This window comes from Microchirus variegatus (genome assembly GCF_963457635.1).
Source record: "Microchirus variegatus genome assembly, chromosome: 1".
NCBI lineage: Eukaryota > Metazoa > Chordata > Actinopteri > Pleuronectiformes > Soleidae > Microchirus > Microchirus variegatus.
Window position 1 is genome coordinate 41,965,989 of NC_139802.1, and position 26,862 is coordinate 41,992,850.

A 26,862-nucleotide genomic window follows, 5' to 3' on the forward strand; every position below is an offset into this window, starting at 1 on the left:
CTATACATACTAAAGTATGACTTTTTTGGTCAAATTTTGGACTACATACTATACTGAGACTTTTTTGTCAAATTTTGGACGACACTATACTAAGACTTTTTTGTCAAACTTTGGACTACATACTATACTTAGACTTTTTGGTCAAATTTTGAACTACATACTATACTATGACTTTTTTGTATAATTTGGAGGACATACAAAACTATGACTTTTTGGTCAAATTTTGGACTACATACTAAAGTATGACTTTTTTGTTCAAATTTTGGACTACATACTAAAGTATGACTTCTTGGTCAAATTTTGGACCACATACTATACTATTACTTTTTGGTCAAATTTTGGACCACATACTATACTATTACTTTTTGGTGACGGCATACTAAAGTATGACTTTTTGGTCAAATTTTGGACCACATACTATACTATGACATTTTGGTCAAATTTTGAAACCACATACTATAGTATGACTTTTTGGTCAAATTTTGGACAGCATAAAGTATGACTTTTTTGTATAATTTGGAGGACATACAAAACTATGACTTTTTGGTCAAATTTTGGACGGCATACTAAAGTATGACTTTTTTGTTCAAATTTTGGACTACATACTAAAGTATGACTTCTTGGTCAAATTTTGGACCACATACTATACTATGACTTTTTGGTCAAATTTTGGACCACATACTATACTATGACATTTTGGTCAAATTTTGAAAGCACATACTATACTATTACTTTTTGGTCAAATTTTGGACGGCATACTAAAGTATGACTTTTTTGGTTAAATTTTGGACCACATAATATACTATGACTTATTGGTCAAATTTTGGACTACATGATATACTATGACATTTTTGTCACATTTTGGGTGACATACTAAAGTATGACTTTTTGGTCCAATTTTGGACCACATACTATACTATGACTTTCAGGTCACCCCCTGGTGGTGATTTCTACCACTCTGAGGCTAGAAGTAGCGTTATACAGGCATAGTTGCTCAAACCATGGCTGCTGATGAGAAGAAAATAAGGTCTGCATTAACGGCAGCTTATATAATATGTTTTCTCTACTCAGTTCCATCATTAGAAAACTCCCTTTAATTAACAGCTCTATATTAAATCAAATCAATCTATAATTATTAACTGGATATTGCCCTAAGCTTTTAAAGTAGCAGTGATTAAACCCCTTCTCAAAACAGCGACTCTCGACCCAGATCTTTTAGCTAATATATAATATAATATAATTACCTATATCAAAACATCCCATATTTTCTAAAATCTTAGAAAACCCAGTTGCAAATGAATCACAAGCTTACTTACCTCTTATTTCAATTCAACAGAAACAACAACAAGAATCGACACAAAGGGATCTTAAATTTGATTTAATTACATTTTCAGGGCTTTCAACTTAAACCAGCATTTCTAACACTATTTGAATGTACACGGGGGAAAGCAATCAGCAAAACTGATTTCTAACACAGTGGATTCATGTGTTTATAATGAATTAACACATTTAGATCTCTATTTGTGTCTCTATGGGAAGATGCTATGTGGAAAAACGAGGTTGCTGTATCATATACACTGACAGACACATCTGATAAACACATATTAAGTGTGAAAGATTAAAAAAATGAGATGGAGATGATACGTGGCACCTTCTGTCTGTCATGTTTACAGAATGGTCTCAGCACAGGGGTCTTCAAAGTGAGCATGCAGGCGTCTGTAAAAGTCTGCTGGGTCATTTGAAAGGTAACGCCTGTCCTGTTGTGTAGAGTTGAGGCCAGACGTGTCACTGTCTGACTCCACCTGGACGCTGATCTGAGGCACGGGCGGGCGGGGCAGCTGTGACGCCGCGGTGCTGTTGCTGGCATCCGCGGTGAGGCCCGTCTGGGAGTGGACAGGCGAGGGGGGGCAGGAGATCTTCAGGTGCAAGGTGATGCTGAGGAACAGTGGTGGGAACCGGCCAGGTTACACATTGAAAGAGTAGTTCAGGTATTAAAAAGTGACTTTTTGGTCAAATTTTGTAAGACATGCTACAGTATGACTGTTGGTCAAATTTTGGACGACAGACTATACTATGACTTATATGACCCAAATGTCATACTATACTATGTCATCAACCAAAACGTCATACCATACGATGTCATGAAAAAAAAATGTTGGTCCAGAATGTAACCAAAATGGCATACTATACTATGTCGTCCAAAATGTGACAATTTTTTTGAAAAACGTTTTTTTGGTCCAAAACTTGACAAAAGCGTCATACTTTACTATGTAGTACGTCATACTATACTATGTCGTCCAAAATCTGACAATTTTTTTGAAAAACGTTTTTTTGGTCCAAAATTTCACCAAAACGTCATACTATACCATGTCATCCAAAATGTGACCATTTTTTGAAAAAAAAATTTTGGTCCAAAATTTGACAAAAACAACATACTATATACTATGTCGTCCAAAATCTGACAATTTTTTTGAAAAACGTTTTTTTGGTCCAAAACTTGACAAAAACGTCATACTATACTATGTCATCCAAAATGTGACAATTTTTTGAAAAAAAAATGTTGGTCCAAAATTTGACAAAAACAACATACTATATACTATGTCGTCCAAAATCTGACAATTTTTTTGAAAAACGTTTTTTTGGTCCAAAACTTGACAAAAACGTCATACTATACTATGTCATCCAAAATGTGACAATTTTTTGAAAAAAAAATTTTGGTCCAAAATTTGACAAAAACATCAAACTATACTATCTAGTATGTCATACTATACTATGTCGTCCAAAATGTGACAATTTTTTGAAAAAAAGAATTTTGGTCCAAAATTTGACAAAAACAACATACTGTACTATGTCGTCCAAAATCTGACAATTTTTTTGAAAAACGTTTTTTTGGTCCAAAATTTCACCAAAACGTCATACTATACCATGTCATCCAAAATGTGACAATTTTTTGAAAAAAAAATTTTGGTCCAAAATTGGACAAAAACAACATACTATACTATGTCGTCCAAAATCTGACAATTTTTTTGAAAAACGTTTTTTTGGTCCAAAACTTGACAAAAACGTCATACTATACTATGTCATCCAAAATGTGACAATTTTTTGAAAAAAAAATTTGGGTCCAAAATTTGACAAAAACGACATACTATATACTATGTCGTCCAAAATCTGACAATTTTTTGGAAAAACGTTTTTTTGGTCCAAAACTTGACAAAAACATCAAACTATACTATCTAGTACGTCATACTATACTATGGCATCCAAAATGTGACAATTTTTTGAAAAAAACATTTGGTCCAAAATTTGACAAAAACGACATACTATACTATGTCGTCCAAAATCTGACAATTTTTTGGAAAAACGTTTTTTTGGTCCAAAACTTGACAAAAACATCAAACTATACTATCTAGTATGTCATACTATACCATGTCGTCCAAAATGTGACAATTTTTTGAAAAAAACATTTGGTCCAAAATTTGACAAAAACGACATACTATACTATGTCATCCAAAATCTGACAATTTTTTGGAAAAACGTTTTTTTGGTCCAAAACTTGACAAAAACATCAAACTATACTATCTAGTATGTCATACTATACCATGTCGTCCAAAATGGGACAATTTTTTGAAAAAAACATTTGGTCCAAAATTTGACAAAAACAACATACTATACTATGTCGTCCAAAATCTGACCCTTTTTTTAAAAATAAAATTTGACACTGGCCTTCCAAGCAGAAGGTTGTGGGTTCAAATCGCCTCTGTGTTAAAGTATAGTGTGTTGCCTAAATATGACAACAGGGTCGTACTATACTATGTCGTCGACCACAATGTCATACTATACAATGTTGTCTAAAATCTGAGTTTTTTTGAAAAAAAAATGTTGGTCCAGAATGTAACCAAAATGGCATTCTATACTATGTCGTCCAAAATCTGACAATTGTTTTGAAAAGCCTTTTTTTGGTCCAAATCTTGACAAAAACGTCATACTATACTATGTAGTACGTCATACTATACTATGGCATCCAAAATGTGACAATTTTTTGAAAAAAAATTTGGGTCCAAAATTTGACAAAAACGACATACTATACTATGTCGTCCAAAATCTGACAATTTTTTGGAAAAACGTTTTTTTGGTCCAAAACTTGACAAAAACATCAAACTATACTATCTAGTATGTCATACTATACTATGTCGTCCAAAATGTGACCCTTTTTTGAAAAAAAGAATTTGGGTCCAAAATTTGACAAAAACAACATACTATGTCGTCCAAAATCTGACAATTTTTTTGAAAACGTTTTTTTGGTCCAAAACTTGACAAAAACGTCATACTATACTATGTAGTACGTCATACTATACTATGGCATCCAAAATGTGACAATTTTTTGAAAAAAACATTTGGTCCAAAATTTGACAAAAACGACATACTATACTATGTCGTCCAAAATGGCTGAGTTAATGGCTGAGTGTCCAGTTAACCCAATCAATGGGGGAAACAATGGGGATTGAGTGCCTTGCTCAGAAGTACCACCACGCTTGTCCTGCAACACTCCACTTACACTTTCCCAGAACTATCTAAAGATCATTGTCTCATAAACTGTACTGTGTACCTGTGGTCTAGTTCATTTTGATCGGATGTGACTGTCGAGTAGGGGTTCTCCTCCTGTAATGAAACACACACACAAACACAAATAGACCATGCACAAAACAAAGAACACAACATAGAGTTTAACACAAGTACAAACACATACACATAGAGAGATAAATAAGAACAAAACCATCAGGAAACAGTTGTTGCGGAGTTGTTTGTGTTCAAAGTTTTACTAAAGTTCCACTAGATTTGAAAACAACAACAACAATAACAGAGAGAGTGAGGAGAGGTGGAGGAGAAGGGTTAGTGTACTCACAATCACAAGTCTGCTTTGGGGTCGGGTTGGGGTTGGACGTGGGTTGGGTCAGGCTCTTTATGAGGCTCTATGGCCTCCATGGGAATCTTCACTGGTGAAGGAACAGAGCTGTTGGGCTGAGGGTCAGAAAGAGTCAGCATGCAGGACAAACTGGGATCTTTGATTATATATTCTATATTATTGTTTATTTTAAAGGTGCATTATGTAATACAACTGACCGCAAAATCCTCCTAATATGTCACAGAGACTCAGGAATAATGTTCATATAACAAAACTGAACTCAACAACAACAACAGCAGTGCTGCCAAAATATTTGCAAATGTTTTGGCATGTGGCGCCACCTACCGTCTACCAATCATTGCAGTCAGTAGAGTCTCAGCTGCCGAGCAACCACGGGTTGCCAGTAATGTCTGAGCTACAACGGCGGACAAAATGAAACCTAAAAGACCTCAGTATTTTAAATTAAATTAAATTAAATTAAATTAAATTAAATTAAATTAAATTAAATTAAATTAAATTAAATTATTATGCTACTTATTATAACATAATAAATCAATTTAATTTAATTTAATTTAATTTAATTTAATTTAATTTAATTTAATTTAATTTAATTTAATTCAATTCAATTCAATTATTATGCTACTTATTATAACATAATAAATAATTAAATTAAATTAAATTAAATTAAATTAAATTAAATTAAATTAAATTAAATTAAATTAAATTAAATTAAATGATTATGCTATTTATTATAACATAATAAATTAAATTAAATTAAATTAAATTAAATTAAATTAAATTAAATTAAATTAAATTAAATTATTATGCTACTTATTACAACATAATAAATGCTTTATATTGTATCTATAATCATGAATGGTTCCTTTTTAACAGTCAGCCATATTTATACGGGAGCCCAACTGGCCACTACAGTATCTCCTACTCGACTAGACAGGGAGGCATTAGATGCAATTTGTTATCTGACCACTAGCTGTCAGTATATCCAATATATTAAACTTTTTGAAAACACATCAGTGAGTGTTCGTAGTTCTATTTGAAGTCAAAAAATATAGAACAGCAACAGAATCGCTATCACTACACTGCTGCCAGAGAGCAGAGGTGGACATGAGGGACTGAAGCGAGGACAGAGGTGGACACAGAGACACAGAGGGAGGCGATGAGGGGGAACATGGACGGACATAAAGACTGTAGTAAGTGTTATACAGTGCCTTTTCAGCAACACTGTGGGACAGAAAGGAGAAACGTACAGTATTAGTCAGAGAGCAAAGCCAGGAAAGACACAAAAACATCCTCGTGTTCCCTCACCTCCTCGTCACTCTCCGGTTCTGCTGCCTTCTTCTCTTTCTTGCTCTTCTTCTCGTCCTCCTTCTTCTTCTTGTCTTTGTCGGGCAGGATGTCGTCCAGCCAGGCCAGGTTGTGCTGCGAGAACATCAGATCAAGCAGTTTACGGACGACCATCAGGCCCAGAATCTGCACACAGTGTGGGGAGATAAAAAACACGGTGTTCACTTTGTACAGGTTTTATCGGAGCCTGAATCCAGGTCGCAGGTTCCAGGAGGTGAAAAGTTCTGATACTTAAAAGTTGATTGACCTAACCGCTAGGGGGCGCCGCCCCACCAGTCTCACATGAAAAAGAAGATAGAATCCATCCATTATCTATCTATCAGTATTATTATTTTAGTACAAAAATTTGACCAAAATGTCATACTATACAATGTCGTCCAAAATCGGACAATTTTTTTGAAAAAAAAATTTGGGTCCAAAATTTGACAAAAACGTCATACTATACTATGTCGTCCAAAATCTGACAATTTTTTTGAAAAAAAAAATTTGGTCCAAAATTTGACAAAAAAAAACGACATACTATACTATGTCGTCCAGAATCTGACAATTTTTTTGAAAAACATTTTTTTGGTCCAAAACTTGACAAAAACGTCATACTACACTATGAAGTACATCATACTATACTATGTCATCCAAAAAGTGACAATTTTTTGGAAAAAAAAAATTTGGTCCAAAATTTGACCAAAATGTCATACTATACTATATTGTCCAAAATCTGACACTTTTTTGAAAAAAAAATTTGGTCCAAAATTTGACAAAAACGACATACTATACTATGTAGTACGTCCTACTATACTATGTCGTCCAAAATCTGACAATTTTTTTGAAAAAAAAATTTGGTCCAAAATTTGACAAAAACGACATACTATACTATGTAGTACGTCCTACTATACTATGTCGTCCAGAATCTGACAATTTTTTTGAAAAACATTTTTTTGGTCCAAAACTTGACAAAAACGTCATACTACACTATGAAGTACATCATACTATACTATGTCATCCAAAAAGTGCCCATTTTTTGAAAAAAAAAAATTGGTCCAAAATTTGACCAAAATGTCATACGATGACCAAAATCTGAAATCTTGAAAAAAACAAAAAATTTTAAGTCCAAAATTTAACCTCATATAGAGATTTACCTAATGCCCATATCTGCATGTTTTTGGACTGTGGGAGGAAGCCGGAGAACCCGGAGAAAACCCCTGCATACATGGGGAGAACATGCAAAAGATCGAAGATACGAATCATCTCAATCTAGAACCATAATCATCTAGAACCTTTTTTATAAAGGTTCCACCTGGAAACCTTTTGAAGGATTCTACCAAAAACCCTTTTAAAACCGTTTATTCGGGAAAGGAGTTTTAAAGGGTTCTCTGGATCAAAAGTTGTTAGTGTTACCAAGAACCCTTGAAAAAAACCTTTCTTCGGGAAAGGGTTTTTCAGAAGGAAATGGTTCCAGCCCTTGTAGAAGAACCCTTTTGGAACCCTTATTTCTAAGAGTGTAGAGAGACATTAAGTGAAACAATGCAGGTCATTTATTTTCAACTTCTCACACATGTTGAAAGGCTACTGCTCTACACACAGTAACACACTCACCATCACCGGGAAGATGATGGCCAGGAATGTGGACTTGAGGATCCACAAAACAGCCAGACACACGATCTGGACGAGGGTGAAGAGATGGACGCGTCTCAGAGGGACGTGGCGCAAGAAGGAGAAGTCTGGTTGGTGTTTGGCCGGCATCAGGTACAGCTTGATACGCTCCCAGAACTGAAAGAGATGTTGAGATGACTATCTCAATGAGATACATCACTCCATGGGAAAAACTACAGATTTAGGGGGTTATTTAGAAACAATTTGAATGTATATGTAACGAGCCACGTGAAAACCAGAGTAAACAAAGAAAAATTGATTCAAAAAAATTTGAATAAGCCACTCAATTCTTCAAGTATTGTGGGTCTTAAAACCATAAACTTTGTATTTAAATTAGGGTTGTTTGATTGCTGTGAACCGATTTAACCGTGAACTTGACTTAACTTGGAATTTCCAACTTCCGACTATATCCGGAATGCACTACTAGCCAAAAGATAAGACACTGACAGCAGCTTCTATCAAGAAATTTAACCCGCAGATAAATCTAGAGTGAAAATAATGGTTACATGCAGTATTGATATACTGTAGGAGTATATATATGGAGTAAAATAGGAGTATAAGTACCTGGATACCACTCAGTGAAGCCACTCCCATGTAGAGGAAGACTCCATACAGGACTGGCATGGGGATGTACTGCAGCGAAGCAAAACAAGACAATGTTAAACTTGGAAGTCATGAACCTAAGGACGAAAAAAAAAATTACTGACCTGGAGAACTGGAGCCAGAAAGACTGAAAGTCCAGTCAGAACAAACACCAGAATGCCCGTCAACCTCTGCTCCCTGGAAAACCGACCACACAGATTGTTAAAATATCAATATATGAAAGAGTCACACATGCACATGTAAAGTCAAGGTCCACTGATTAAAGGGGACATATTATACCCATATTTCTCCAAGTTAACCTAGTTCCCTGGTGTCCTAATGAACATGTCTGTGACATGTTTTGGTCAAAAATACCATAAGGATGAAGCACCACAGCAGTTCAATCACCCTGCCAAAACAGCCCTGTTCAGAATGCTCCTTTTAGTAGTATCTCTTTAGGTCCACCTTAAAGGTCCACCTTAAAAAACATGTAAAACGAAACTTAAGGGACGGGAAATGACATCAGCCACAGAGGCTACTGGGAGCTAACAGCAGTTAGCATTTGGAAAAGTGATCATTAGTAGGCTCTAGCAGGCACATTGCCGTCATATATAACATGTATCCACTGGACAGATAAATCCTCTGAGGCTGGAGGTTTGTGTAGAACTCTGCGCTGCACTGTGGAGCCGGGAATAGAACTTTTAGCGGACTTCCAGCTTTCGCGTGTTTTAGAACAGTTAGTTTTATTATTCCAGGAATTTAGCGCATTGTGACGTCCCAATGAGTGCAGAAGTCAACATCGCATTTTTTTATATCCTGTACTTAGACTGAGGAGGACCACAAAAACATGAGTGAGTCATATTTTTTTCACACTTTGCCGACCTCCAGAGTCCCAAATATAAGGATTTAAATGCTTAAGAAGTTGATTTTGCATAATATGTCCCCATTAAATGAAAATGACATCCATAGTAGCTACAATAATATTAGATGCTCGACAGGAAGTAAAGCTCCAGCGTCATGATGGTCGCACCTGACTCCCAGGAACTGCGGCTGCTCTCCGGGGGCGCTGCTTTCGCTCTCCATCTTCAGGGAGTCGATGTGGGCGATGGAGATGACCGTCGCTGCTACATACCACGGTAGACCCATGAAGGAGCAGGCGGCCATGAGCACGCCGACCCAGAACAAGTCCAGGTGGTAGCCACAACCTTTCTGCAGGGCCACAGCAGGAAAGGAAGTGAAACAAACAAAAGTGCGATTGATTTAACAAATTATTGTTATTTAAAAAAAAAAAAAAAAGGATTTATGGCTCATGAAGATCTAATCAAAAGCACTGACTCTTTTTCAAATTAGGATATTCAAAAAGTGGTCTGGTGCTGATTTTAAATGGGTTTCCCACTGAGTACATACATGGTGGGTCAATCTTTAAGTGACCGACCTTCAGTTTGTTTTCCTTGCGGTTGACGATGACGGCGCTGATCTGCTGGTCCATGAAGATGAGGATGGTGACGAGGAGGGCGGGGACAGAGCTGGCCACGTACCACCACCAGGGGTTCTTACCAAACGGCATCACCAGCCAGCCACGTCCAGGACGTGTGGGCTGTGTAGGTTATACACACGACAGCAACAATCAATATATAGAAATGGTCACAGTATAAAACTTGCATGTAAATATGTATATATACATATATATATATATATTTGACAAGCATTACTCAAACATACTGTACAAGCATGCAGTGGTGGAAAAAGTAGATTTGATTCACTATTTTGTCATTTATAATGATATTTAGATACATTTCCATATTTAGGTTGAAAACATTTGGTTTCGTCACAAATAATTTATGACTTTTTTATTATTATTTTATTTTTAATGTAAAAAGGTGACTTTTGGAAAAGTGTGTTAAAGCTTCAGTGTGTATTTTACTTAAATAGGACAAAAAAATATATGTTCATTTTGTTGATTAAGCCTATCAGCTCCACATGACTGATAGTTTTGCTTGACAGAGCCTGTTCTCAGATGAAGGATACGGCTAACAAATGATCTTACATCATTTCTTATTATTTCAGAATAATAACGTCAACAAAACATCACCAAAAGTTACACATTTTGGGCTTTAATACCAGATTCTTGAACTAAATATATTGTTTTTGTATTTTATCGCTACATATTCTAAATTAGCATTGTCTCGTTTTGCTATGTTTAGCACCTACATAACCACTGGACTGTTATTCGATCTTTATGAATAATAACTTGAATAAACATATCTAATTACTTTCCACCACTGCTTATATACACACCAGTATACACACGACACACACACACACACATTCTTGTACTTGCTGCATACTGAGGACTGGGTCGCTAACAAAGTGAGGACCAGCATTTCCACTTTATAAATGAACACAATTACAAATATCTACTTCATGAATGACATCTATAAAGAACTACCGGTTGCAGTACCATAAAATGTCGGCAGGTGGAGCCCCATAGCAAAAAGGGCAGGAAAACTTTTATTTATTGATTTATTTCAAATTTTTGGTCCGAAATTTGACAAAACCGTCATACTATACTTTGTCGTCCAAAAGTTGAAAAAAATTTGACCCAACATTTTTGATCCAAAATTTGACAAAAACGTCATACTATACTATGTCGTCCAAAATTAGAAAAAAAAATTGACCCAAAAATTGACCCAAAATTTTTGGTCCAAAATGTGACCCTAAATTTTTGGTCCAAAATTTGACCCAAAATTTTTGGTCCAAATTTTGAAAAAAAAATGTGACCCTAAATGTTTGGTCCAAAATTTGACCCAAAATTTGTGGTCCAAATTTTGAAAAAAAAAAGTGATCCAATTTTTTTGGTCCAAAATTTTACCCAATTTTTTTGGTCCAAAATGTTTGGTCCAAAATGTTTGGTCCAAAATTTTTGGTCCAAAATTTTTGGTCCAAAAAACTGGACCCAACATTTTTGGTCCAAAATTTGACAAAAACATCATACTATACTATGTCCTCCAAAAAGTGAGGTTTCTTTTTTTTGACAAATTGAGTATAGCATGTTATAGCAACCTAAGGAAGTGATTTCAATGAAAACAAAGTGAGGACCGGCCTAATGTCCTCACTCCGTAAAAATGACCTCACTTTGTTGGTTAAAAACCCTCACTGGTCCTCAGTATGCCGCAAGTACAAGAACACACACACACACACACACGATTTAGTAAGAAATCAAAATACCTTGACCTCAGTTGGAACGATTAGTTTGGGCGTGTCTAACCCAATCAACATATCCAGACCCACAAAGGACATGATCGACATGAAGATGGCAAAATCACTAATTAGCTTCCTCAGCTATGCGCCGTCCAATGCACACACACACACACACACACATAAAGAAAAACAAACATTTGCAGTGAAAAGGAAAGACGCACACCAAAGAGATTGTGTATGTGAGATAAATGAAGGTAAGAGAAAAGCGAAGAGGATCATCGCGCTGATAAATCCATGTTTAAAATGTATTTTAAATCAAATGAACTCACTACAACCAGAAGGAAAAAGAAGCATATGAGCATTGGGAAAAGCGAGCGAGGTGTTAGGGAGGATTGGACCTTGATCTCAGTGGGAACGTGCAGTTTGGGGGTGTTCAGCTCCAGCAGACAGTCCAACCCACAGAAGAGCAGGATGGAAATGATGATGGCAAAATCACTGATCAGGGAGCGAAGCTGGAGGACATTCAGGGAGAGGACAGAGGGATGGTTTGGATAATGTGGAGGGACAAGTCAATAGCTGTGTTTACATGGATGCAAGCATTATTATTTAATTCATTTTATTGAAAGGATGAAAACGCCGTCATTAGGGTGTGATGATATCACATTGCAGTGCATTTGTTGTTGTTTTTTTCGGCTAATCAGCTGCTCGACGGTCACGGTGTTCACCGTTGAATGAAGACGGACAAGGAAAACCGCAGAAGAACTAAACCGTGGCTGTACTTCTTAACAAAGACAGAGGCCGACACAGATCTCACTTCTGCTATGTGAGTGGAGTCGTTAGCATGAGCATTTAAGCGAACTGACGCGTTACCATAAACGTTAGCAGACTTAATTGTCGCAAAAACAACAAACAGATGGTTTATTTAGCAACCAAAAGAGAGCAGGACATAAGAATAACTGAACACCTTGAGGAACAGATACAGTAGTTGCATCTGAGACGATGACGTGACGCCAGCACCTGAACCTCTTATTAACCTTGTATCTTCTTATGGGGTGAGTTTCCATTAACGTCATTAATCTACATTACGTTAATGTTTGTTTGTTTTTTTTCGGCCAATCAGCTGCTCGACGGTCACGATCACTCCTCACTGCTGCTGTGGAGCTGTGTGCGTTCACCGGTGTCATTAATTTTGCATCCATGTAAACAATGGAATTGTAAATTCATAGAAACTGGTGAACATGCAGTAACAATCTTATTTTATTTTCTGTGAAGGACACTGTTTACACTCATCTCTACAGTGTTTGGGACATGTCATGCCTCATAAAAGCTGCTGCAGGTTAGTGTGGAGCTCTCTTACCTTTGTCGGGAAGTAACGGCTGAACTTGAATTTCTTCAAAGAGACGGTCATGGAGTAGGTGCCGAAGAAGAGGATGAAGGACATGAGGGCCAGGTCAGGAACGTACTTACAGGAGTTCCCCACCAGAGAGCCACCGTACTTCACGCAATCCTTCTTACTCATCTGACCCCAGTCCAGGTCAGTCAAGTTGAACTTCAGAGATGAGAGGTGGGAGGGAGGAGGAGGAGGAGAATGGAGGAGACAAGTTCGAGGAAACAGCAGCAATTAAAGAAGAGAAGAGAGAATCAAAAAGAACAAAAGCCGTGAATTTCTAGAACACAAATTTGGTCAAATTTTGGTGAATTAACGAGATGTTTAGGGCGACTGTTAGCGTCCTTAGCGTTAGCATATAAGCTAACTCACTTTATGCTAACACAGTAGAATAAACGTTAGCAGACTTCATTGTTGCAAAAACAACAAACAAATTGATTATTTAGCGGCCAAAAGAGAGCAGGACATGAGAATAACTGGACACATTATTATTATTATTAGCACCCCAAACCTCTTATTAACCTTCTATCTTCTTATGGGGTGAGTTTTCATTAACACCATTAATCTATGTCACGTTAGTGTTCATTTCGAACATCCAAGGATCAAAACATGGGTTGTCTTTTAATAATCCACTGTGTGTTTCAGAACTTTATGTGGCTGCATTGTTATTAACTAGCTTCAGGGCCGGCCCAAACATTAATGGAGCCCGAAGCTGAATTTGATTTGTACCTCAGTAAATTGCAATAACTATCGCCACATCCTTCCTGATCGAGCTGTGAGTGGAGAATCTCACACTGAGCTTTTTACAGTAAATACTCTCCTGTGAATGCAGTTTGTTTCTGTATCTTTTAACCGATTGTGAATCAGAGACACTTACCAGCAGTGTCATGTTGTCGTCTCCAAGAGGAGCTGAAATGTTTAAGCCCAGTGTAGGTGCTAAAAATGGAAAGAAACAAAAAGAAAAGAATGATGAGTCACATTAAGTAAGTACAGTATCCAGGATCCACACACTCATATACTCACGTTTTTAGGAAGCATCCGAAAGTGAGACGCAAAGCAACAAAAGACAGAGGAAGAAGGGAATAAGACGCAGAAAAGACAAGACGCAAAAGTCTCAAGATTACTTGATGAATTCTTACTATTATTATACTATAAACTGAAGTATAGTAGCTGAGATTTGTCAGTTGCATCACTAAATATCCAGGTACATTTTAGAATATTTCATGTGAGAATGGGGGTGTTATTTAACAATAGACTTTGTAGACTCACCCTGGTCTGGAGGGATGCATTCACATTTGTAGGCTGTTACATAGTCTGGCTTAAAACCACGGTTAATGGGGTAGTACTTAAACGCTCCTACCTGTGGAAAAGAACATGATTAATCCATGGTACAGTTTGTATTATTATATGTATTTGTTCTTTTTGCTGCTGCATGCACTGGCAAAGCTCATGTCCACGTATCACCCACCATCTTCTTAATGGCGTCAGAGATGAAGATGAAGGAGATGAGGCTGGAGAAACCCTCCTCCGTGAAGCGAGTCATGTACTTGATGATGTAGCTGGCGTCGGAGAGGACGAGCACGAAACACTGCAGACACGAGTGCAGGCCGATCCACAGACGCAGCTCCATGTAGTCGATACCGTTATTCCTGTTGCAAAGAGAAATCGACTCCTGATCCCATTTCTTATATTTAGCCCTACTGCTTGCCACTTGTGGGAACTGAAAGGCTGTGTTCCATTTACATCAAGTAAACTCGGAAGTCAGAACTGATTTCACCCCCAACTTTAACTCATTCCAGTTGGGATGTTACCATATTAGAATCCTAGCTTGGGGTATACTTGGGGTATGTGAGTTCAGGAGGTGTTCCTTACATGGGAATGCTCTTGGAAATTCTGAGTTCTCACTACAAATGGAATGCACCACCCCTAGAAGTACCCACAGACAATGGGGTATCCCTTCAAGAATGTGACACGTCATCAAAAGCAGATATGAGAATACGTCTTCAATGGCTGGGAATACTGGTTCATCAGTTTATGGTATGTACAATAAATAGCTAACAAATAAATACAACAGAAATGCTATTAACGGTAAAATTAGCAGTGACAGCCATCTTGGAATCCTATGCCAGGGTTGGTGAGGTTGGAAATCCGACTACAAATGAACACCCCATAGGAGGTAAAGGGGGGTGAAATGGGATAAAACCTTACTCTAGCTGTATACACTTGTGTATCTTGGTGTCTTACTTGCTGAATTCATAAAGCAGTTTTTCAAAGATGAGAATAGGTCCCGTGGAGCTGAGGATGATGAGCGGTTGTCCACCAAACAAACAAAAGACGGTCCCGGCTAAAGCAGTACCAAGGAAACTCTCCATCACACCCTGAGAGAAGAAGAAGAAGAAGGGACGGACAAAGAAACACCATCACACATCTTGTCATATACAGTATTATGCTAACACTGGACTGGAGCATTTAACAGTTGTGGTTGGTTTCCTTGGCCTTAGAATAAGGCTGTTTTGTGTATGTTATGGAAAGAGTCTTGCTTTATGGAGGTCGCCAACTTGGGCCTCCATGTTTCTACAGCAGCCCGAACAGAAGTTAAATCAGATATTACATTCTTGTAATGGGTTGGACTAATGGACAATATATAGTCCCTCCGGCCATGGAGGTGGAAAATCACTTTCAAAACTAGAAGTCATGTAATTGGGCATTTAGGCTGCAACAATCTGGAGAGGCTGGATTATGAGGACCTGGTAATTGTCAGTAGCATCTCCCAGCAGTCCTCCAAAGGTGATGGCGTTTGTGATACAGCCCAGGTAGATGAAGAGCACAGCCGAGATGGACTGAATATGGAAGCCGTCGTAGATATCGCTGCAATACCACGGGATCTTCCTTTTAATGTCGAGCCATAGTCCGCCACCAAACCTATCATTAAATTGAGATGGAGGACACTGTTAAGAACATGGATCAGACGGTACACTGGTCCATTTAATCCCATTCAGTCCTCTATTCTCACCTCCCAGTGAATTTCAACTCTTCTCCGAGTTCGTGTGGCGCGGGAACATCGTCGTCTTCGCCTCCAGCTGCTCCTCCAGCTGAGCCGTTCATCTGACCCAGCTCGTTCAGGTTCAGCACCGACTTCCTGAGATTCAGATCAGATCACAGTTTTATTTACCTGAAAAGTAATACAGGTTGATCACTGGTTCTGGTGCTGCCCTAATGTTTGGCAACCCAAGTGTGGAGTCCCCAAGGGATCAATTATTGGGCCTCTAACATTAGCATCGCCAGTCCATCGCAGGGCCAACAAAGACTCTACAATATGTGAGAGGAAACTCCCGCTTACACACAGGGAGAACATGCAAACTCCGCACATAAATGCTCACATTCGGACCAAGGCAACAGTGCTTGACAATACACTGCCACGAAACTGCCATTAGCAGTAGACGACAACATCATCTTTAAAGGTTTACATGGATCCTATTGTGTCTGCGGTCAAGGGGTTGCTATAACTGTTGGTCAATGTGACGGGAACGCGGACGCTTTGTTGCTCTACGTGCCTCATTTCAGCCGACGGGACCTTCTTTGGAGGTTCAATGCGTATTTTCGGGTCCCATTCTCCTGGAGGGAGGACGATCACCTCGTCCAGAAACTCATCGACACCCGCGATCAAGTCGTCGCGGTCGCGCGCCTTGTACGCAACATCGCTAAACAGCTGGTAGGAAAGAGATAGATAGATAGTAATATGCAGTTTTTGATAACATATTGCAGGATCACATGTTGGTATTAATATAAATATAAATGTTTGCAAACAACAGATAAATTCTATCATCATCATAAAAAATGACCAGTCCCCCAATTGGGTACTTACATCGTCCACCATGAGCGTAGCAATAGCCCTTCCAATCTCATTGTAGGACTTGGTCTTTCCAGGAGGACCCAGGAGGATGAAGAGAAACCTACAACAGACGTACGACAGAAAATGTGAGCGCTAATAAAATATGTGACACAGAAAGTACATAAAAAGACTTTAAAGACTCTCGCCTGGTTGGGACGGGGACTTCCGTGAGGCCTCCCAGTGTTGTGGCTTGAGCCAAACGTACAAAGGAGACAAAGGGCTTGTCGAGAAAGTCCACCTCGCCGATGAGTACGTTGGAGGCCTCAGCATCACGAGGAATCTTCTTCATGAACTTGTTCTTCATCTGGAGGAAAATATAAAATACGTGTTATTATTAGTACAAATCTCTGTTAAATAGCATACTTTTCCAGAATCTCACAACACTTTATCCAATCGGGAGCCAGAACTCCACAAGGAGGCGGTCCAGCAGTGGACAGGAAGTTAGCTCGAACACAACATCACTGACGGCAGCTTTAACTTTTACCTTATGTTTTTTGGGAAATTGCAGTATTGATCAGTTGGCCACCAATTTTAACCAAAAGCTGACTTTTGAACGACTTGTAACAGCATTTACAATATGGTCCTAAGAAGATGTACTGTTTCCACCAGTAGATGGATGTCGACATGATGTTTATTTTAATATATCCCTTAAAACTGTTGGATGTTTTTGATTACATTATATGGCTTTGTTTTGTTTAAGGTGGAGATAGCTGAAGGTATTAGGCTTCTGCTGCATCAGGCTTTATTGCATTTCATAGGCTACTTTTGAATCTTCTTCATGAAGGTAGGAGTTGGAAACGATGACTGAGTGGGTGTGTGGAGTCCTGTGATATTGCATGTGCGGTGCAGGTGATAGTCTTTGTAGGTTTAGAGTCTGTAGACCAATTATTTTGTGGTAGTTTTTGGTTATCTGACTGAGTTTGTTTCGTTCTTTACAGTGAACATGTTAAGGAAACAGGTGGAGCAGTATAGCAAGATGGGTTGTAATGCTTGTATATAGTAACAGAAGTAGGTTGGGGTCAACATGGGAGTCCTTTAAGACATGGAGTCCTTTAATGGCCTTCAAAATAAGTATCATATTTCAGACTCACTGCCGTGGCCATACACTGTATTAATATATGGAAACTCTCCTCAGTCTTGTTTTTCACCACATTATTTGCATTACAGTAAAAAGATCGACCTCCTCCTCCTAATCAAGGAAGCATGAGGCAGTGGAATGGTGGCTGCTTGGATTAAAATCTCTCCTTAATCTGCTTTCAGAGTCAAATCACCAACAGTAGCTCTTTCTCTCTTGGTGGTGGGTTTATTTTCCCTTGATTAGGATTATTTTATCCTATGAAGCACTTTGAGTTACATTAACTTTTGAGGTACTTCACTGTCTGCAGGGAAAGTTTACAACTCAGAAGTCAAGGTATCGTTCACTCTGTACTCCGAGTTCTTAACCATGTGGCCCGTCCACTAAATTTTTAAACGATTATGACTAATTATTTCTGTACTTTTGTTGTCATAATAGATTCATCTTTATATCATCATATTGGACTGCATTACTACATCTTCTTTATGATAAGTATGATAACATTACTCATGATAATGATCTCTCATATTGTGCCCCTGACTGTGAAACCATGTTGGTCAGATCAAAGCCCACTCCAGTTTCTGATTCTGGGCTCATGCACATGACTACATGTTATTTTTCAGACACACACACACACACACACACACACACACCAAATGTCTCTGCTACTGGTTCACAATGATTGTCGTGACACAGAAGTCCCTCAAGTTACTGCATTCTTTGGCTCAAACTGAAAGAAAATATTATAATATTATGAGCTGTCAGAGGCTTTTATTCAGGCAAAGCACAGCTTAGAAATAATATGCACGGAACACACACACACACACACACACACACACACACACACGCACACACACACTTCTGCTGCCACGTGGATTAGAGGCATTAATTAGTTCTCATAAAGCAAGACTCAAAGTTTCAGAAAACACAGTTTCAGTGCACTGTTGGTGCATGTGTCAGTGTATCTGCACAAATCTGTTCCACTTTTTTTTCTTCTACCCCACAGGCAACAGGATATTAACTGATAGCAAATCAATAATGACTCCGGCAGCTACTGTGTATGAGTCAATGCAATAGCAAATGTAGGATATAGAGATATTGGACTGTGAACCCTACAGATAATAACACATACTGTAAACATACACTGCAGTTGACTCAACATGGGACTTTTCAATTTATTATTATTATTTATTTATTATACTATTATAATCATAAAATGGAAAATAAAGTTTATGTTATCTTTAAGAAGGCAGTAGTGGATCAAAAACTGGTATTTTCAGGGATGTAAAATCACACATTTTCTCTGTGGACTTTGGTGTTGGGAATGAGTGATTTAAAAAGTTGACACAAACTTCACTTTAAAGGGGACATATTATCCAAAACCATCGTTTTAATCATTTAAATCCTTATATTTGGGACTCTATCAGTCACTGAAAAAGGACTCATGTTTTTGAAACACGCGATGTTGACTTCCGTACTCATTGGGACGTAACAATGCGCTAAATTCCTGGAATTGTTGTCTCGCGGAGCTCCGCTTTGTCCGTGTAAAACACGCGAGTACAACGGTATCTGAAAACCGGAAGTCTGCGAAAAGTTCTATTCTTGTCTTCACGGTGCAGCACAGAGTTCTACACAAACTTCCAGCCTCAGAGGATTTATCTGTCCAGTGGATACATGTTATATATGACGGCAATGTGCCTGCTAGAGTCTGCAAATGATCACTTTTCCAAATGCTAACTGATGTTAGCTCCCAGTAGCCTCTGTGGCTGATGTCATTTCCTGTCCCTTAAGTTTCGTTTCCTTTTTTTTAAGGTGGACCTAAAGAGATACTACTAAACGGAGCGTTCTGAACAGGGCTGTTTTGGCAGGGTGATTGAACTGCTGTGGTGCGTCATTCTAACTAGGTCAGGGAACTAGGTTGACTTGATGAGCTAAATGTCACACATAGTAATAGGTAAATAATCTATTCTATTCTCCTCTCATTGACTCTCATGAACACGGGAACGAAACACGAAATACAGAACAGAACATTTACCTGATCTGTGCTCGGTGTATCTGAAATGTCGTTCATGCTTCGACTCTGGGCGTAATCTGTAAACAAAGCACACATTTGCATTTGATATTTAAAAACACACGCAACATGCCATGGATTTGTTAATTTGCGATTTTCCTCATATTGTATTCACTATGTAAAAAAAATAATTATACTTTACAATGTCGTCACACTGGAACAACGTCATGCTACGTATCTGTCTGACACAACCATTAGCCTACTAAGCAGAGGTGCTGCTCTGAATGGAAATGCAAGCCTGACCCAGGGCTTTAACTTTTCCAAACCGTACTGTACTGTACCAAACAAATGTGGTTCGACTCACAAAGGCTGCTTGCCTGCCGAGAGCGTAGGTCTTCTGTGGAGCGATGGATCCCAGAGGCTGAACTAGTGCTACGACTCAGATTAACCTGAGGACTACGACCTGACAGAGCAGCAGCAGCAGCAACAGCAGCAGAAAAGGATCGAGCGAGGAGCAATTACAAAACAAGGAAGAGGTTAAACGGGGTGGTGATCGAGAAGGCAGAAAGCAAAGGATTAGTGGAAAGCGTTAGTTTACAGTGTGGTGTTTTTTTGTGATTGCTGATTGGCAGTTGACAAAGATGCACTCATGGACGGACTTACTGGTAGCAGAGTTGGAGGACTTCCCGATGTCTGCCAGCGAACGATGGATTGGTTTCTTGGTCTGGTGACGATGTTTCCTCAGCAGCACAAAGCTGATCTTTTCCCTCAGGTCTGGAGGAACGAGGCCGTCGGCGATCTGCCGCTCCACGATCTCATCTGAAGGCGGCAACGCGGTTCAGTTTGCAGAAACATTTGTGATTCGACATGTTTACAACCACACATTTGAGAGCCATTTCTGTGCGCTGGTACACTGGTGGTACAGGACGATAAGAAGCAAAAATAACAATAAAAATCTATCTATCTATCTATCTATCTATCTATCTATCTATCTATCTATCTATCTATCTATCTATCTATCTATCTATCTATCTATCTATCTATCTATCTATCTATCTATCTATCTATCTATCAAGCAAGTTGCGTCTGTGTGTCTGTGACAGGCATATCTCGCAGACCGTTAGTCAGATCGCCCTAAGACTTTGGATATGTGTTGAGCATGGCCTGATGGTGTGCATCCTTGATTTTCACATTTTTTGGAGTAATTTTAATTTTCGCCGATTTATCACGCTACACCAGGCAGGCAGCGGCTCATCAGCAGCAGCTGCGCTGTCTGGAGGTGGGAGTTGAGAGGCTGTGGGTGAGACATTTTCATGGTGTTATACTGAAACAACGAAGTTCGGTGTCCATTCACCAATACGTGAGCACATTCATTTAGCATTAGCATGCTACTACTTTGCGGCTAAATCGCCCTGATTTTCATTCAAGACCCCCCTGAAAGCCTCAATGCTGTGCGACTCACCCACTATCTGTGGCAGCGAGTAGCCTTCCAGGTCGAGCAGGATGCTTCCCGTCTGCAGACAGGTCCTGAGCTCAAACAGGCTGTGGAGTGTCAGCGTGGAAACGTGAGGCTTGCTCCATCTTTCTCCTCCCTCCTCCACCTTCTCCTCAAACTTCACCCACCTGCAAAGAGGGGACGAAGGGCAGAAAAAGTGTCTATGTTCAGGAATGCCAGCCAGCAGGATGCTTTTTGAGCTGCAGCTTAAATGCCCCCCCCCCCCCCCCCCACCCCCCAAAACCCCTAAATACCATCCAAATGAGACTCCAAATCCTAAATGAATGAAGGCTCTACACAAACACTGTGTGTGTGTGTGTGTGTGTGTGTGTGTGTGTGTGTGTGTGTGTGTGTGTGTGTGTGTGTGTGTGTGTGTGTGTGTGTGTGTGTGTGTGTGTGTGTGTGTGTTTACCGTGCAGACTCTTTCCACTCTAATTCACCGCCGTCTTGCTGGAGTGTGTCCATCTCAGTGAAAATGGTGGGCGTCGGGGTGCTGTCATCTTCCCCCAGTATGCTGCGCAGCCGCTCTGCTGCAGGAGAAACTACGGAAATAGAGATACAGTCAGATTCAGATTCAGAATTGAATTACTAAGCTTGTATTAGTTTTTGTTTTGTTTTTTCACAGCCTTAGAATTAGCCTTCTAAATGTGCTTTAGGGCCTTTGCTTTACGGAGGCCGCCATCTTGTGCAGCCGTGTTTCCACTTCAGCTCAAACAGACAGTGTTAGGAAGGCGTTTAGACAGCTTGGACCCAAATGCACGAGACCGGAGGCAAGACGAAAGGTTCAAGAGTCTTTGTTGTTCCTCTTGAAATGACAAACAAAATATGAAGAACACTTCATCCTCAAAGTGCAAAATAAAACAACACTTAGCACTTGAGCTAACTGAGCAAAAGAGCGAGACTGGTACGTCACAATGCGCTAAATTCCGGGAATCGTCGCCTCTAGGCGCTCCGCTTTCTCCGTAAAACACGCGAGAACGCTGGAAGTCGAAAAGTTCTATTCTTGGCTCCACAGTGCAGCACAGAGTTCTACACAAACTTCCAGCCACAGAGGATTTATCTGTCCAGTGGATACATGTTATATATGACGGCAATGTGCCTGCTAGAGCCTGCAGATGATCACTTTTTACAAATGCTAACTGCTGTTAGCTCCCTGTAGCCTCTGTGGCTGATGTCATTTCCTGTCCCTTAAGTTTCGTTTAACTTTTTTTTTTTAAGGTGGACCTAAAGAGATACTACTAAACCGAGCGAGACTTGGACACTGGAATTACAGGAGGTGTGTCAAGGCAGATGAAGTGCCAGCGCAACAGGAAGACATGAACGTTTACCAAAATAAAAGGGGGAAGTGAAAACAAACCCAACACCAAAATGTGACATGAAACATTCACACACTGCCGTGTTTGTGTCTTGCCCAAAGACGTAGACATGTAGACTGGCAGAGCTGAGAATCAAACCAACAACCTTCAAGTTGAAAGGCAACTCCCTCTACCACCGAGCTACCGTCACGCCATCAATATGCAATCTAGCACCTAGCAGATTTTCTAATTTGACTCTGAGCAAATCGATCTCTATTGACATCTGAGCCTGGAGGCGCTCGCATCCCAGCATCCCAGTGTGTGTGTGTGTGTGTGTGTGTGTGTGTGTGTGTGTGTGTGTGTGTGTGTGTGTGTGTGTGACACACAAACTCATAGATGTCAATGATTCCACTTTTTAACCATACTACCATGTCATTAGCCTCATGCGAACGTGACGACAACACAAAGTCACACAACAGTACCATGCTCAGTATAGGGGTCGTACCTATGTTCCCCGGGTCCTATGTTCCCTGTTTTTCCCAAAAAAGGTCCACTTTGTATGTGACAGGGGAACATAGGACCCTTTTTTTGAAAAAGGGTAGGGTTAGGATTAGGGTTAGAGAAAGGGTCCCATGTTCCCCGGTCACATACAAAGCGGGGAACATAGGACCCGGGGAACATAGATACGGTCCCTACAGTATACATGGAACAATTATGTAATCCATGGCAACTATCCAGCGCACTGTGACCAATAATCAGTCAGCTGTTTCCATAACTTAAAACAACCGCTGATACACATGAAATCCTCTAAAACTCTTTTTTCAGATCACTGACTCTTCCCTTGTTATCATGTTTTACCTGTGTGAGAGCTGGGCAGGGTCCAGCGGGAGGTCATGACTGGTGTCACGGAGGGCCCCGGTGTACGTGGTGGATCCACTCACCACGGGAATAAAAACCCACGAGTCCCTCGACACTGATCCTCCAACGGAGGAAAAACAAATGGTGTCTAGCTTCCTATCCTCTTGTAGCAGTTGAGAGTCCTTAGCTTAGCGCTTCCTTACTCTCCGAGACGGCAACACGCGTCTTTTCTGGTCCAAGGTTTATATTCTACGGTCACTTTTCTTCTGCGCCATTCCGACTCTCAGAAATCAACTGAAATCTCCAAACGCAAGCGAAATAGCCAGAGGCTTTAAGAGAGTGGACACACACCGCGGGGCCCTTGAGCACTCTCATACCAGAGCTACACACACTTACACACGGTGAGTAAGTGTGTACAGTGAGCGTGACCTCACCGTCAGCCACCTACAGCCTCGTCATTCCTTATGTCTGCTCAACACATTCAATATAAACCCAAAACACTAAAAATAATGCCCAAATAACACACACACACACGCACACTCGAGCGCACACACACTTGCACTCTTACACACACACAGAGTTCCACAGCTCTCTAATCAGCTTATACAGGCCTCCCGACTTCATGGCCCCCCTCATGGGAACCATGAGACCATGCTGCTGCAAAAAAACAAAAAAAACATCACATACATGCCTGCACCGGCACTTTCAACCTCATCACCGTTAACGCACACAGACCTTTGGCTCATGTGACCTCAGCAGGGTCATATGAATCTTAGCAATGTGTGTGTGCATGTAGTTTTTTGCTGTGCAAGCACCAACTAAGGTAAGTAGAGTGTTTTTCAAGTTTTAAAACTTTATTAAAGAGTTTTAACAGGCTATCGCTCACTGTCAGAGTGACTACCATGGACACTGAAGGGTCTGTTTTTATATAGCACTTTTCTTTGACTACACTCTTAGAAATAAGGGTTCCAAAAGGGTCCTTCTACAGGGGCTGAGGTTCTACCTGGGACCATTTGCTTCAGAAAAAGGGGTTTCAAGGGTTCTTGGTAACACGAATGGTTCCAGTAAGAACCATTTAGATCCAGAGAACCCTATTAAAACACCTTTCCTGAATAAAGGGTTTTAAAAGGGTTCTTGGTGGAACCCTCCAAAAGGGTTCCAGGTAGAACCCTTTTGGAGCTAGCCCAAGGATACGCCAGCATGTAGACTAGCTGAGCCAGGAATCAAACCCACAACCTTTGAGTTGAAAGACTACTTGTGCTACACTCTTAGAAATAAAAGTGCAAAGTAGAATCATATATGGTTCTTCGGCTTGTCCTCACAGGAGAACCCTTTTTGGCTCCAGGTAGAATCTTTTTGTAAAGGTTCCACCAAGAGCCCTTTTAGAACCCTTTATTCAGGAAAGGGGTTTTAAAGGGTTCTCTGGATCAAAATGGTTCTTAGCTGAACCATTAGTGTTACCAAGAACCCTTGAAAAACATTTCTTCTGTAAAGGGTTTTTCAGAAGCAAATGGTTCCAGGTAGAACCTCAGCCCTTGTAGAAGGACCATTTTGGAACCCTTATTTCTAAGAGTGTACCACTGAGCTACCATCAGCCCCAAATGTATGAATGAATGTATAAAAGTGTGAGTGAATGGTTAAAGGGCAAAACTAGAAAAGCATATAAATACAGACCATTTATTATTTCATGCTTTGATGAGGGAGCTAGATGAAAAGTTATTACCCCAAGGTGAATCTGATTTTTTTTTTTTTTTAACGGCCTAAAGAAGCTCTTGAGTAAGTTTATTTCAAAATAGAATACTCTTTTGAACGCTTTATTAGCTGAAGTGTGTTTGCTTGTTGCTGTTCGTGGAAATTTCCCTGGGCTGTACGTTGAAAGATCAGCTGTTCATCAGCTAGGATCATGAATTTAAACATTTCATTATTAACGCCTAAGGGATTTTAGTCTGGATAAAAATGGTGGGGCCAAGTGACACTGCCGTTCCTCAGTGTTGAACTGAACACCTCGTACTTCTGTCCACAGCAGGGATTTGATGTCAAACTAACTCAGACGTATGTATGAAGGGGCCCTGGGAGTTCCTAACCTGAGGGGTCAGTATGCCCGTGACGCTTCGTACTGCCCTCGTAGTCTTCGTAGTGCTCCTCCTCTCTGTCGTGGTAATACCCTCGATGAATGGGTTCGTGTTGCGTGTGGTGATCGTAGTGTGTGTGTCGCGCACTGCGGTCAGTGTCACTGGTGTAGGAGTGGTGTCTGCGCCTTTTGCGTCGATGGGAGACTGGAACGCCAATGTAAAGCTGCTGGGACTCTAAGAGCGAGAGAGAGAGAGAGAGAACAGGTGAAAGAGTCTGGGAGTCTGCCTTTCCAGGCTGTGTTTTCACACCTCTTTGTCTACTGCAGGTATCGAGGAGCCCCCCATGTGAATGTTGTAGGAAGGTGCAAGTTCAGTCTAGACATGCTAATTTGAATACACAAAAGGACCTGGTATTCTAGCTCTGAGACAAAGAAATTTAATTTGCCATTACAACAACAACATTGTATGCATAGACAGACTTTCCCTACACTAAAATCATGGTTGACAAACTTAAAAACATTACTTCCAATTCGATTTCCGATCGATCGTGTTACCAACTCAGTTTTGTTGTCTCTTCCTGCATTTGAAAGTGAATTGCATCACGAAGCTGCTCCTTTCAAAAGGTCCCTCCAAATGTACACAAGTGCTAACCATGCATGTCATCTCACCATCATCATCATCCTCACGGTGACGGTGACCTCTACTCCTTCCTCTCTGCCACTCGTGACGATCCATTCTGGAAAAAAAGCGAGCACAAACGAGGAGGAGCAGGTTTACTGGCAAACCGTGGACAGGAAAGCGAAGGAAAGTGAAGGAATGACTAAAACCGTTACCAATGAACCTGGTTTGCCCCACATGGCAGCACACGTGCCCACCGCAACCTCAACAAATCGAAGGACGACGAGGGGAAAACTCAATGGAAAACCCCAGCAGCCTTTTATGACCAGGCTGGAGCTCAAGCTATGGAAATCAAACAGCGGCAGATACCGGGCAAAACACTCCGTAAAAGGCTAAAATCAAGTTTATGTGGCCTTTTGAAGTTTTATGACCTCAATTAAAGCACAGGTCAAAAATAT

At 40.0% G+C, this 26,862-nt stretch overlaps 1 protein-coding gene across 1 annotated transcript; it reads right to left on the reverse strand.

Annotated features, from left to right (window-relative positions):
• Positions 1-1,667: 1,667 nt before the first annotated feature.
• On the reverse strand, positions 1,668-26,521 carry LOC310943200 (electrogenic sodium bicarbonate cotransporter 4-like; the record flags this gene model as incomplete). The annotated part of the gene is made up of 26 exons (XM_083908726.1): positions 1,668-1,935; positions 4,607-4,659; positions 6,230-6,394; positions 7,862-8,035; positions 8,483-8,551; positions 8,626-8,698; positions 9,531-9,709; positions 9,936-10,097; positions 12,100-12,213; positions 13,059-13,250; positions 13,966-14,024; positions 14,358-14,448; positions 14,557-14,737; positions 15,333-15,466; positions 15,836-16,010; positions 16,102-16,223; positions 16,639-16,797; positions 16,954-17,041; positions 17,127-17,284; positions 20,091-20,146; positions 20,431-20,529; positions 20,730-20,885; positions 21,529-21,689; positions 21,974-22,103; positions 25,799-26,020; positions 26,455-26,521. The coding sequence occupies 26 exons, from the start codon at positions 26,519-26,521 to the stop codon at positions 1,668-1,670; spliced, it is 3,507 nt and encodes a 1,168-aa protein (XP_083764852.1).
• Positions 26,522-26,862: the final 341 nt, after the last annotated feature.